This window comes from Artemia franciscana, chromosome 8 (genome assembly GCF_032884065.1).
Source record: "Artemia franciscana chromosome 8, ASM3288406v1, whole genome shotgun sequence".
In the NCBI taxonomy this organism is placed as follows: domain Eukaryota; kingdom Metazoa; phylum Arthropoda; class Branchiopoda; order Anostraca; family Artemiidae; genus Artemia; species Artemia franciscana.
In genome coordinates, this window is record NC_088870.1 from 29,011,088 (window position 1) to 29,025,461 (window position 14,374).

A 14,374-nucleotide genomic window follows, 5' to 3' on the forward strand; every position below is an offset into this window, starting at 1 on the left:
ATCCTGTCAAACCCCCCAAAAAACATAGGACAGCATGGACTTCACTAGCTAAACACTATTGTTTTAACTTTGAGGGGTCATTTGTACAGTTTGGGACAGCTCATGTCACAATTAGTGCCATTTGTGGGGTGTCACATTTTTTGAGTGTTCGATGGTTCTGTTTAATGGGTTTCTTAACATTTTCACTTAAAGCCATATAAGACTTCGGGGAGCAACAAACGGAATATAGAGCGTTGAAATAGTGACATGTTACCTTAAACGGGTTTTGGCCCCTAAGAGGGTATTGTAATTCATAAGTTATGATGGAACTTTGCGCCACAATTTTTACATTTCATTGATGAACTGATGGGGCAGGAGTTCCCTTGTCGACCCTATCTTCTGGGCAGTTAAGTTTCAAAGGTATAACGTATTGTGTATTAATTAAATAATTGTAAATGCCCATTAAGAGAGAAAAAAGACTTTCTAACAGGACAGTACTAAATGTTGATAACAGTATTGTCAACTACAGAATCATTTATCAGGAATACATTTTATCATGTTCTTTACCAATTAGTTAATTGTGTTTAATAATTTAAACCGGTTACCTCTAAGTTACGGAACCCAAGGATGACGTTCATCTGCTCTCTTGGTGGACATCTGAACTCCTTAGTCTTCTTAGCGGCAACTGCAGATGGCAAGTCTGATTGCTTGATTTCAATATATCTCCTTAACTGATCACTCTGGACTTCACCAACATAATCATGAGCAAAAGCAATTACACTTTCAACGCGATGACGGAGCTGAATATCACACAAGTGATGTACTAGACTGCACAAATTGAACTTACAGCCTTCAGCAAGCTTCATCTGAAGCAAACCTTTCCGGTGTTCATCTTTTCCAACTATAAGAAAAAATAAGAAAAATCTAAAGTTTAACTCAGCGTGATTTAAGCAAAATTTAAAGACTTTAGTCACTCTACGTAGTTAATTGAGCATAACATCTTAGTCCTGTTAATGAATGACTTATATACATTTAAAAGGTACAAGAAATAAAAAAAAAAATTCTTAAGATTTGGTATGAGTGGTTAACTGAAAGAGATTGTTGCAGTTCATTTTTTAAAATCAATTTTGTTAATGATTGATATTCAGAGGATTGCAGTCGTCCATCATCAGGGTTTTTTAGTCTTCCTTGCGCAGTAACGTACATATTTAGTTTATCTATTATTATAGTAAATAAAGCAAAAAGCAATTCAAAAAAAGATCAACAGACCTTCTTTGGAACTAATGACTGACATCTTCACATTCAAAATTTCGATCATATTTAGTTATCGTCGCAGACAAAGATCGTCACTGACATTTGCGCACTTTTGAGACAAACGTCTAAAATCGTTTAATGGGCTTTTCTCAAAGAGAGGATCACCACGGCAATAGATGTCCGGTTGATCAAAGTGGGATTTAACATACATTACCCTGCTAATCCTCCTTTTTGAGAATAGGTTAGCAAACACTTTTTGGCAACTACCTCGCAAGTATGAAAATATCGAGTGAGAAAAGGCCCTAGGAATCATTGGCCAATCCCTTGAGTTGTGTTCCTATTTGTGCTTTTTTTGTTTGTTTATGTTCAAAATTAGTCAAAGCAAGAAGCGATGACTGATTTTACACACTATACAGTGGTGTACAGTTTTTTTTTCACTATTATTATTAAATCTCGTATATCACCTTACGGCTAAACATATTCAGCTTTTTATCATAATTAAAGGTAATAACGAATCAACTTTATAAGAGATATTGAAACATGCAAAATATAAACACACATAAAACAAAGAAACAAAAGTAAACTTAGCTGAAAAAAAATGTAAAATTATTCTTTCGTACTTAAGAGTGACTTTGTAACATGCCTTTTTAAAGTTTGGATTTGAAGTCTCAAAAATGTACATTTTTTCTATCAACCAATCCACTTAGATTAGGTGATCATTCTTTGTGTCTGGTATGTGGGTACTCAATGAGATTTTTTTTTTAATGTTTAATCATCTCATCAATCTCAAAATTTTACATTGAAGACGTTATTATAAAAAAATAAAAAATCTAAAAACAAACATGCACACCAAATTACCTTTATATGTAGGCACCCATTAACTTAGAAAAATACATACTAGCAACGTCCGTATAGAAGGTACTAGATTGAAGATTAACCAACAAAAACACTAAGAAACGACAAATTTCTGTCCTATTTTGCTTTCTTTTTTGATAATAATTTTAAACATTGTGCTTAAATGTTGATCTTAATGTCAGGAAAGAAATAGATCTTACCTTCATCAAACTCTGGGTCAAATACTTCAGGATCAATCATTCTTAGAAGCCTTTCAATATCTTCAGTATCAAGGATTCCACATAATAGAAGCTTATCCAACACTTTCAATAAAGGCACAAATAGTCTCTCATTGCTACCTCCTATTGGATCTCTATTGTGCACTTGATTAAGCTTGACTGCAGTTTCTAGAGAAGACATTGTAAACACCTTCACAGCCTCAAAGGGGAATATTGGAGAGCTTAAATTCTCAATATTATCAACAACATCATGAATTTCTGATGTTTTCATCTGTGGGCGAACAGATTCAAATAGAAGGGAACTCAAACTATGCTGCTGGGCTTCGACAGAGTAAATTTCTTTCAGTTGTGGTGATAATGGGATAATATATTCATTTTGGTTTACCTCCATAGTATTTGCAAAGGATTCAAGATGAAGGGATATAAGAAGATCATAAAAACCAGATCGTAGAAGGCCAGCCATGTACTCTGACTGAATTGCATACAGTAATTGCTTTTTATCAACGTGAGAACAGATTATGTGTGCAGCTCGAAAGTTAGACTGAAAGCACAGAGCTGAGTACAGCTGCAACGTATGCGAATGGAAGCTGAAAGAAAATATTAGAAATAAAAATTAACACTAAAATCTATATAAGTTTTTAAATTATTCAACAAGTAAATTAATACAATATTAGACGAGTAGAGTACAAAAATAAATACAACAGGTTTCTTAAAACATTAAAATCCTGAAAAAACATATCGCCCGAAATTCTCTCCTACTGACAAACTTCTGCTTCTACTTAATGTATTATTTGCAACACTATTACTAAGTTTGAACTTTTTGAAAAAAAATGAGAAAAAAAACCGGCAAGAAAAGCCTGTTAAGACCGGCCTTTTCAGTAGCTAGGCTGTTTGAATTTGGGAGTTCCGTTAGGACTGTTACGCAATTTTGGTCAAATTATGTTTGCATAATCTAAACGAATTCTAAAGGGTTCTCGAATCAGTGTTCACCGTCGTACTGCGTTTTTTTTTTTTCTCCAGCCAATTCTGCTTGACATTCCATTAAGAAACTTTAGTTCTTACCTATAAATTTGATTGTAAATTTGAATTTCAAAAAAAAATTGGAAACCAAAGTCACAATCGGATCTTTAATTATAATTTAAAATTTAAAGTTCAATGACTAGTTTTAGAGTTTAACCATAAATCATACCAAAATACAAGGAAGAGGAGAGGTGGAAGTGATAGGGAAAGTCCCTTTCTTCCCTGACATCAGTTCGAAGAACTCGTCCGTGAAAAAAAAATTCAATGTGGCCGGCTGAATATTGCACTTTCAAACTGTACCTCCTCCCTCAGGAAAGATGCTCGGACCCCCCCTCTGATTATAGTGAATATTTTTGACCATAGTATATCTTTCACTATACTATATTTTACCTAAATTTACCCCTAGGACAAAGGTTTACCCAAGTCAGAGAATCCTAGGACAAAGGTTTCAAGCTCTTATCTACAAACTCATAGAATTTCGCATTTTTCTCGAGACGAATTGTCACTTGAAGAGGGCTCATTCAAACAAGAATCTAGACCTCTAATGCAGATTCCGAAGAATTTAAAGATCATGCCCGGCTAAATTCACACTATTTGCCATTTTACGCTGCAAAGGAACATTCTCGAGTATGGCCAAAATTTTACCGAACAAAATTTTAAGATAGCCAATTGTCTTAGAACTATTTCGCAGATATTTAAATATCCTCCCATTTTAAGAGATCGTACTGGTACGTGATGGCATATTCGTCTCTAAACATATATACAATTCATTGAAAATAAAACTTTCTTATAAAACATTATCTCAATTAAATAGTGTTTGGAGATCTAGCAATTACTCTTTGAAGTTGAAACTGCGCCTGTTCAATAGCAACATTATCACCATAGTAATCTATGTATGTAAATCCCGGGGTCTGTCTAGAGCTGTAGAGAAACCCTTAGTTGAGTTTGAGAACAATTACCTACGAGGAATACTTTAAATTTTTTGGGCTAATAGAGTACCCAACACAAGGATCAGGGTTCTTACCAAGCAACTTCAAATAACCGACGAAAGTTCGACTTACAAGGCAGTGTTACTGGGGCTACCTGACTCGAAAGAGACGGGGACGACTTCCCAATTACGTTTGGTGCTGTAGTCCTCTGGAAGAGTGAACCACTATTGGTCGTTCCCTTGAAGATGGGGCAAGAGTATTATGATCATCCACCAATGAGCTGTGGTCTCTGGTTCAGGGTTGTCCTAAGTGGAAGTCAACAGTTGCTGCCCTATACACCACTAGGCGTGCACGATCTAATTTTAATATACTGTATTGTAAAATAGCTCTTAAGTTACTACAGGGAGGTTATTGATGCCATTAGATGTGCTTCTAATAAATGTAAATACGGAAAGGGGGAGATACCCTAATCTCCCTTCATTTGGATCAATTTATTAGGATTATCTATGCAATACTTACAATGAGACTGGTGACAGCTCCTTCTTTTTGCGAGAACGTAATTTTTCATGAATAATATCACAAAATTGTGAGCTTATTTGTAAACCGTGAAGGCCTAAAATATGTGATAGCATTCCTCTTATTTAGGAAAATTTGATTTAATTTGAAAAATGAACATACTTAAATGAGCCCTTTTCTCATGAATTTTTTTTTATAGAGGCTAAACTTCAAGGTGAAGAGGGAGGGACTAAGGGGTACAGCAGCATCTACGCATACTTAAAATAATCTTACATATGATAGTAAAAACAAAACACCAAAAATAATTTGGAGAAATTAAAAACAGATTTTGTAAGAATTAAATATCGGAATTCAAGATAACAGGTCATCCGTGGTAATTAGCTTATTATACCAGTACTAATAGAAAGCAAGAAAATACCTCAAAAGCTTTTCGTGCTCTATAAGTTCCAACACATCAATGCTTCTATCTTCTTCTGGAATATGTAGTGCTAACATTGAGACTGCATCTTCGCATAGCAAAGACCATCCTCGGATGTCTGACAATTTGAGGGCATGAACACGAAGTGATTCATTGGGTACGCGTGCCCATTGATGCTGCTGTAAGCACTGAACTTTCAGCCTTGGCGGAAGTTGAGGCGTATGGTGCTTCTCCGAGTTTTGCAAAATGGCTGCCGAAAGTGGAAGAGTAGTTTGTGTTCGACCTAATTCAAATTGAAGCATGTCCTTGCTTGTTGCCTCGACAAATATTGCAGGGAACAGTTTCGTTGACGGCTCCATCTGAAATTTTCAAAATACATTAAAGTCAAAACAACAATTATGATTCATTAAGCAGCTGAAGGCACTAAAAAAATATCACTAACAGTCCATTTTCCAAACATTTTCCTTCTCCCTCTCCCTTTTTCCCTTTCTTTCTTTTTCTTTTCATTTTGATTCTCTCTCAAGTAGGATAAACCAGCACATTTCAGACAAATCAATTTAGTCTATTATCATATTAAAATGTATTTCTAACTAAAAATATTTAGAAAAAAAACGTCAAAAGTAGCATCCTAGATCTTGAATATCTGCAAAAATGTAGTTTCATTACTTAACTTTGTTCATAGTCCCCACATGGATGGCATTAAACGTTAGCCTTTCTTTTCAGAAATTGTCAAAGGTTACACTTGTCCCAAATACAAACGCCTTTGAGCTCTAAAAAAATTGTTCCCTTAAGACCAAAAGAGATTGTTGCGCTACCAAATTATGGCAAAAAGTAACTACATTGAAATCTGTTTGATATGTCTGGTAATTTATGTTTCTTAGCTCCGAAAGTCAAATTGCGTGCGTTTGTACATTCGTACACTACTTCACAAAGCATAAAGTATAGCCTACAACAAAATTGGACAGTTTCTGTACACTGTAATTAATTATTAATTAAAATCAGAATTTGAACTACTATCATACAGAATGATCATGCTGCTTAAGAATAGCGTCTAGAATAAAAAAAAAATATAATAGAGAAAAGAATTCTCTTCTAGAATCCAATCCAACTAGCTACGTAAAAACCCAACTTTTCACCCTCCTTTTTAATGGATTTTTAAGCGCTAGTTTAACTAGTTACATAGGAACCAAACTTCTCTCCCTCCTTTTCAAAAGAATTTTTAAACACTAGTTAAACTAGTTACATAAGAATCAGTCTTGTCTGGTAAAAACGTAAACAAAAACAACTACGGGCAATAATCTAAAATCTGATGGACAAAGAGTAATATGTCTTTCGCAACCAACTGTGTCAACCTTGAGAAAACTCCTAGGCCAGAAAACACCGAAACCAAGAAATTAGCCGCTAAAAAAATTTTTCTTAGCTTAATAATATTAATTGGCTTTGTAATCTATGAGCGACCTTTCCCTGGATAATTGAAAAAGATAATAACACTAAGTAGTGAGACTTGACAGATCGGAATGTTGAAATTGCCTTATAAAATCCAGTTTTCCCCGAGTTACAATAAAAACTCTCAAATACAAAAGGATCATCCTAATACAAAGTGCATTTCTGTGACTGTTAAGTTAGAAGAAAAAGGGGACGTTTTCTTTCAGCTAGCAAAATGGAATCAATCTGTCTTACGAAAAGGCTTTATTTAAGTATTATTAAATTAAAAATAATTAATGCAACATTTTGCAAAGGAAAGTTTTATTTTTCGTACCAAGTTTTCCTTTCCAAGGTCTTTAAATACTCATTTTCAATAGCCCACACAATTACACATCGTTTTATTTATTAGCTTTTCAAAACAAAGGCGGTTCGACGACATTTATCTCCTCTCACTCCCCCTTCCCTGTCAGCCTGGAAAAAAAAATTATGTAATGTACATGATTCTGCAATATACAAAAAAAAAAAAAAAAAAAAAAATCTGACGGTTTCCTGACAAAAAATATTTTCTTCTTTAGCCTAAGCCTCTCCACCAAAACATAAAAGTAATGATTCCTAACTAAAACGTGTGTTTCTAGAAGTTTTAACGTAATGTGTTGCTTATTAATAAGGATCAAGACACTTTACTAGTTGATAAAGTCATTTAATCACCCATTTCTTCAAATGAGCATCAAACAAAGCTTAGCCAATTTATTTGTGAGGTTGAACCCTTCCACGCCAACAAAAGTACTGATAATTAAAACAATTTGCAAGTCCAAACAAAATCCATGAAAAGTCAAAAAAAGAGGCTAACCTTATATTTGTGACGAGTATCTTTACCATCACATTGAAAGGTTATAAAACCGGTAGCTGTATCAACGAAACATCCAATAAATGATCCTTGTGATGCTCCTTTGCTGCTTGAATCCTGATTTACTTCATTATAAAGCTCATCTGCTCGGAGCATGTAGCATGTATTACGTTCTATGTTTTCCACAACATGATCCCCTTCGTCAACATGAACTACGGTCACTTTTCTATTTTTTGTCTGATCAAATGTCTTATCAGCCAAATGATATTGGGTTGTCACCCATCCAATGTACACATGAGCAAGATCCTTCAAAAAAACACAAAATTAAAATTATAATATTTATTATTAAGCGTGCCTGACGAACTAATTAGAACAATCATTATTATAGACTATAAAGTCTTAAGCTGCGGGTGCAAGAAAACATATAAAAGTGGGATTTACTCCCCCCTCCCAAAAAAAATATTAGGAACAAACATCTAAATTTGACGATGCATCATTGATTTATTAATAATTATTCTATCAGGTTGTCAAAGTGGAAAAAATATTCTTTGCTGAGGTCATGACAGCGGTAAACCCTTTCTGTCATATCATTTCAGGGGATGGGAAAATGGATCTATTACTAATAAGGGACCAGCTTTCATCAAATTAACCAATTATGGAGACGTGCTTGTGACAGTTGTGGTCGAACTTCTTTTTGTCATCTCCAAAGTCCCCAACGAAGAGCAGGCTGAACATAAACAATGCACATGTTCCAGTAATGTGGATCACTGCTCTTCTCTGAGCTTCGTAGTTCGACCTCAGCTCTACAAGGAAAATCCTGCTTACGAGGTATGTTAGTGAGGTCAGGTTGGACTTTTCACAAGCTCATCTAACAAGAGTCACGATAACAAATTTTGCAGAGTTCAAGTTGTTTAAAGAGTTTAAGTTGTTTGTCAACTTAGACCTCTAGAGGAAACTGTAACTTAATTAGCTGTAACTTAATTACTCATTAGATTGAAGTTTGAATAGATGATCGTGGTTTTGCGTTCTGGCTTTTAAACCTCTCCTAGCAATTTTTTTACTTTATAATTTTTTAATTTGGATTGCCTCCTCCACTGCAACAAAATATTTGCATGTAGAAATATATAAATCCATGGTAATAGGCCAATGATAGATATATATATAAATATATATGTTGATAGATATTCGCCGCCAAGTTTTGAAAATGCTGTAAGTACTTAAACAAGATAATCCCAGACTTGCAACAAATCTCCATTCAACTGAAGTTCCTGGTGACTTCTTTTTGTCTAATTATGATCTGTAAGCAAGATTGGAGGAGGCTTTGTGGTCCTCTAAGCTTCCCTGTTTTCTTTTCTTGAAGGTCCAATTATTTCAATAGTTTAAATAACATGAAAATTGCAACAAGTTACGTCAGAATGTTAAAAGTCAACCAAATGCTCAGTGCCAAGATCCCACAAATTGTTGCAACAATAGGGAACCACGGTTAACAATTGAAGACGCGACAATGTCTATAAGATAAACTGAAATACTATTTAGCTGCTGAATCCCACCAAGAAAATCCCACCAAGTAGTAAGACTAATGAAAAAGAGATTTCGATACCTATAGCCTCTTTACTCCCACATAGATTGATCATGTGCAAGTAATAAAAAGGCAAAACCATAAGCCGAGTTTTTACTTCTCATCATGTTTGGTTTGGATTTAGATCCGATGTCCCCTTTAAGTAAAAGTGCTTAAGACCATAATTTAGAGCCCCCTTTCCTCCTCTGTCACTTGGATCGATTCAAGGCTTTGAAAGTTGACGGAAATACAACATCTTGTCTTGCAGATTTTCCAACGACGAATAGGAGTTGGCTATTGAAGAATTTACGCAAAAAAGCGGAAATAGCTCATATATACTGTAACAACAGCTTTTTAGAAGCCTACTGAAGGCCCACCTATCTATTCCCGGGACAAGATCTCAAGGAATGGGCTCAACATAATTAGGAAAGAAAAGGGCGATTACAAAAAGCAGAAACAGCAGACCTTTAGCAGATATGGCAGAACTCTAGCAAGTCTGTAATCATGCCGATACATTCATAATTAAAGCTTAGCTAAAATACTATGGTTACTATTCAATAGTAGCTATTCTTAACTTACTAGTGACAATTATAGTTGTTTAATATTAGAATTGCCAAGTTTTACAAAGAAAACCTTACAGATTAAGACAATATATTAGCTTGGAATCGACGACATAGCAAAACATGATTTCAATACCTAAGAACCCTTTAATAACGATGCATTTCAGAGAAAATCGACTGAATATGCTTCAGGAAGTTTAAGGTTTTATCAAATATTGCAGCAAAATACTGAAAAGAATTGCTACAATATAATAATTTTGTAACTTTGTCAGGGCACAGATTATTCCCTAGGCTAAATTTTCCAAGTTTCCTGACCCGCATACCTGAGTACATCAAAATGCGCAATGTGCGTCTGAGTTCTCAATTGCTTTACCTGTCATGTCTCCCAACTATTAGGAAGAAATTTGGTGAAATTTCAAGGAGTGGTGTAGGAAGGCTCACCCAAGATAGGGTTTGAAAAAAACCAAAACGTTTTGTTTTTATGTTCGATTGGCTTAGTTCCTTGGGTCAAGATGACCTAAAGCTATTCACAGGGAGAGAAAAGCAATAAGAGGAAAGAATATAGGATTTCATAGGTTTAATACTTACGTGCGTAACTCCCTGAACCATGGGGACCTTAATAATAAAAACTTTGGCTGGGGTAATATCTCCCTTTCCCCTCTTCAAAAAAAATGAGACCCGAAACTAAGCCTAATATTAATGCACAAACAATACTGTTAATTCAATCCAGTAAGAAAACAGATACCAAAAATATAAGTTATTCCGGTCACTATAAGAAGTCACTCTTTCAAGAGACTATTGTTCAATCGCAGATCTGTGACGGCTTACCAAGTGACTTAGAAATAATTGACCTAATATTATTAACGAGTCTGGACGAAAAGTTCTTAATAGGATGCCTTGTTCATTACAGATTAGAAGACTATCAGATTCGTACCAGCCAAAAACGCGCACCCAAATTTCGCGTTTACGATCGGATTGAATATCAAAGTCAGGTTCATTATGTCCCTTAGCCAGTTGGCCCCATATTCAGAATATGAAATTGAAAATGTCTTTTGCTGTACTGATTCGTGACACCCGAATTTGGGCCCAAAGTACTTTATAACTCTGATCTGCTTGAAACTTACAAGGCATGTAGACAGGGTCAGGCAGACTTCGCGGAAGACCAACATTTTTTGAAAAATTAGGGTTGCATCAATTTGGTGCACAAAAATACCCTAAAAAATTATCTTTCCTCCGATTGACCTCAAGCTTACGGGGATGTAGACAGGAACAAGGAGGCCTCAATGAAAAAAAAAAAAAGAGAAACATCGTTTGTATTAACTCATGAAAACCAATAAAGGTACTTTTCTTTGTCTTCGATCAGATGGGCCAAAAATTGCTTTTCTATGATGGGCTTGAAATTTTTAAGCACATAGATTGGACCAAGGGGACGTCAATGAGGACAAACATCCTGACCGGCCAATTTTTTTTATACTGATCCTTGACTCAAATATTTCAATGTTTTTTTGTTTTTTTTTGTTCGGAAGTTGGTTTGAAACCTAAAGCAGCTATAGTCAGAACGCATTTTACCAACAAGCTAAAAACCCAGGTGGTACCTAAATTCATGGATCATGTCCAGCTTCTTATCTGTTAGAATTGCCCACACCTGTAGTGGCGAAGTGGGCTAACATTTCTGTACCCGTAGACATCTGAATGTCATATTTTATAGTACAAGAAGAAACATTCAATTCCCATAAGGTATTGAACGCATTTAATATGCATTTAGCGCTTAATATACTATAAGGAGGCTAAAGGTTTATTTATATTTAAATAAATAAAACTAAAAAGTAAAATTCTTTTTTGTAATCAATAAAATTGAATAAGTAAAATCTGAATAGCGTAATCTTATTTTCATTTCATTGCTGTAATAAATGGAAAGTAGAATATTTGTAATATAATTCACTTTCAGTGAAGCACCAACGACGTAGTAGGTTTTAGATTTTTACAGATAGAGAATGAGGCATTACCTAAATTCTTGTTCGTAGTGAAACTAAATTGGTCGTGAACGGTTTTGGGAAGAAATAAGTTTAAACTAAATATTTGAAATATAATGGTATCAGCTGCTGAAAAGCCCATCATCTCAAAATTTAATTTTACTGTGATTTCATTTTTATTTTTAATTTTGTAATAAATAAGTAAGAAATTATTTGTAATATAACTCATTTTCAGTAAAGCGCCAATGACACACTAAGTGTTAAGACTTTTAGAGTTAGGGAAGAAGGCAGTGCCCATAATATTGTTTGTAGTGATCTTTGTTCGTTTTAATCTTGATTCGTATGTTTAATTAAAGCTTTATTCGTTTTAAGATTTATTTATCCATTTATATTAGTACAAGTTGTTTGTTTGCTTTGATCGTTTGTTTAATTTATGTTCGTTTTGGGTTTCATATATGCTACAATAGTAAAATAATTTTCTTCGTTTTAAGCTTGATTTGCATATTGGATTTTAGCTGTACTCGTTTTAAAATTTATTTATCCATTTATATTAGTACAAGTTGTTTGTTTGTTTGCTTTGATCGTTTGTTTAATTTATGTTCGTTTTGGGCTTCATATATGCTACAATAGTAAAATACTTTTCTTCGTTTTAAGCTTGATTTGCATATTCAATTTTAGCTGTACTCGTTTTAGAATTTGTTTATTCATTTATATTAGTACAACAAAAGAATAAAGACGAAAGCAATACGAAACCAGAAGAATGGAACAACAAGAACAGTGCAAGAAAAGATGAAAAAACTAAAAACAATGTTATTTTTTAAGAAAACCAAAAAACTAAAAACAATGTTATTTTTTAAGAAAACCAAAAACAACTGGCACCCCCTCCCACTCCCGAACGAAAAAGGCAAACCAAATGTATTTAAGCTTCTCCAGTCACATCCAGGTAATAATAGTCCAGCCTGATGGAGGTTCGATTTTAATTACTTTTAGTTTTATTGATGAGTAATTCTTATTTTCCCCACCTCTTCTTCTTTTTCTTATTGTTAGACGTTTGTGTTCCTTTCTAGTTTTAATCGGTATTAAACATTCCTAGCTTGACGCATCTAAAGATACTAGCGGTCTTTTTTTTCTTCTCGTTGCTTGTCCTTTTTCGATGGCTGGCGTTAATCCCCTGAAAATACCCCTCCTCCCGTGAAGATCATACCCCCACGGGAAACATCCTACAGAAAACAGCCCCCCGCGGAACCCCACCCTAGAAAATACCATCCCCCGCGGCTGGTTGGTCTCTAATCCCTCTGGATTAAAAAAAAGGACTAGAACTCCTAATTTCTGATTCAATGAGCACACTCCAAAGTTTCTGCGACCTTGAGGTGGAGGTGTGGAGGAGGAAGGGACAGTCCTCCTGCTGTACGGAATAAATTCTGCTCGTTTTGGGGTTTAGTGTTATTCTTTACTTTCATAATAACAGCGTAGACCAGAAATATTCCCAGAAATCGTAAGGAAATAAATATCAATTTCACATTGTTGATGCGTTTTTAAACTTCCTTTGTACCCCTCCATTCCCCCCAGAAAAAAAAGCTTTGCTGGAAAATACAATTTGCTGACTTTTTGCTGCGAAAACTTTCCACCAAGGGGGAGGGATTACCGACATGATTTTAAAAACAACCAGAGATTAACCTCTTTCAAATGAAAATGCGATAAGAAAAATTTTTCACGCGTGATAATCCGCAAAAAAATTTTTAGGCGGAATTTTCAGCCTGAAGAGGGGGGGAGGGTACTTTTACGTCAAAATAACTTTCTATGGTGGAATTTTTCTGTGGATAAAGGAACTTCAAGGAATTTTTCACGGAGGGGGGAGCCGGATTTCACGGTATTATTGAAAACGGTCGGAAATTAAATTTAAAAAAAAGTTTCTTCAACTAAAAATAAGGAGAAAATCAAAATTTAAACGGACAGTAATTATTAAGTGTATGAAAGGGGTTACCTCTCCTCAAGACTTTGCTTTTTACGCTAAATTTTGGACTTTTGGTCTTAATTCTTTAAGAGCGACTACTGAAACACAATGGCCGGTTAATAAGAATAATAAGCTTTTTTTTACTTCCTACCACCTGTTGTGAAAGTGACGGTGGCTACAGAGTGAGGAGAGGAGATGGTGCCTGTAACCATCTTGGGGAAGCCGGATTTTCCGGGATAATAACGATCAGAAATTAAAATTTTTAAAAATAGGTTTTTCAACTTAAAGTACAGAACAACATTGAAACAGACAAAACTTAGTCCATGTATGATTGGGGCTGCACCCTCCTAAATCCCTTGCTCATTAAACTAACGTCTCTATTGCTTTAACAAAGCCTTTTATTCTAATTAAAACGACCCTAATTTTTATGAAGTCTTTCTTAAAGAATTGAGAAAGAAGTCAGACTTTAGCGTAAAGAGAGAGGGGCTTAAGAGGGGGAAGCCCCATCACATATTGAAAAGTTTTGTTTATTTAAAGTTTTAATTTAGGTTCCTACTTTTAGTTGACAAACTTGGTTTTTCAATTTAATTTCATAAAAGGGTTAGTGTATTTAAATAAACGACACATAATTAACACAGGATTCCATTTAATGGATAATTCTTCTAGGCTTGGTCTGTTTTGGTGGCTGTTTTCAGGCTGAAAAATCTTTTCCTAGCTAATTTATCTACTATGGGTTGCCTCCCCGTAGTAGTATAGTGTTTGTAGGTATAGATATATAATAAGTTGGAAGCAATAGACTTGAGACTGTCAGTGGAAGATTTCGACTCTGACTGATGGAAGAGCATCTCCAAGTACTGAAAACCATGTT

General features: G+C 34.8%; 1 protein-coding gene across 1 annotated transcript in view; it reads right to left on the bottom strand.

Moving 5' to 3' along the window:
- LOC136030251 (ryanodine receptor-like) overlaps positions 1-14,374 on the bottom strand; it is a gene marked incomplete in the record, with an annotated part of 328,739 nt that overhangs the window by 171,290 nt on the left and 143,075 nt on the right. The window contains 4 exon segments of the mRNA XM_065709092.1: positions 585-880; positions 2,289-2,893; positions 5,190-5,548; positions 7,465-7,767. Of these exon segments, the coding sequence (XP_065565164.1) occupies positions 585-880; positions 2,289-2,893; positions 5,190-5,548; positions 7,465-7,767 (1,563 nt within the window).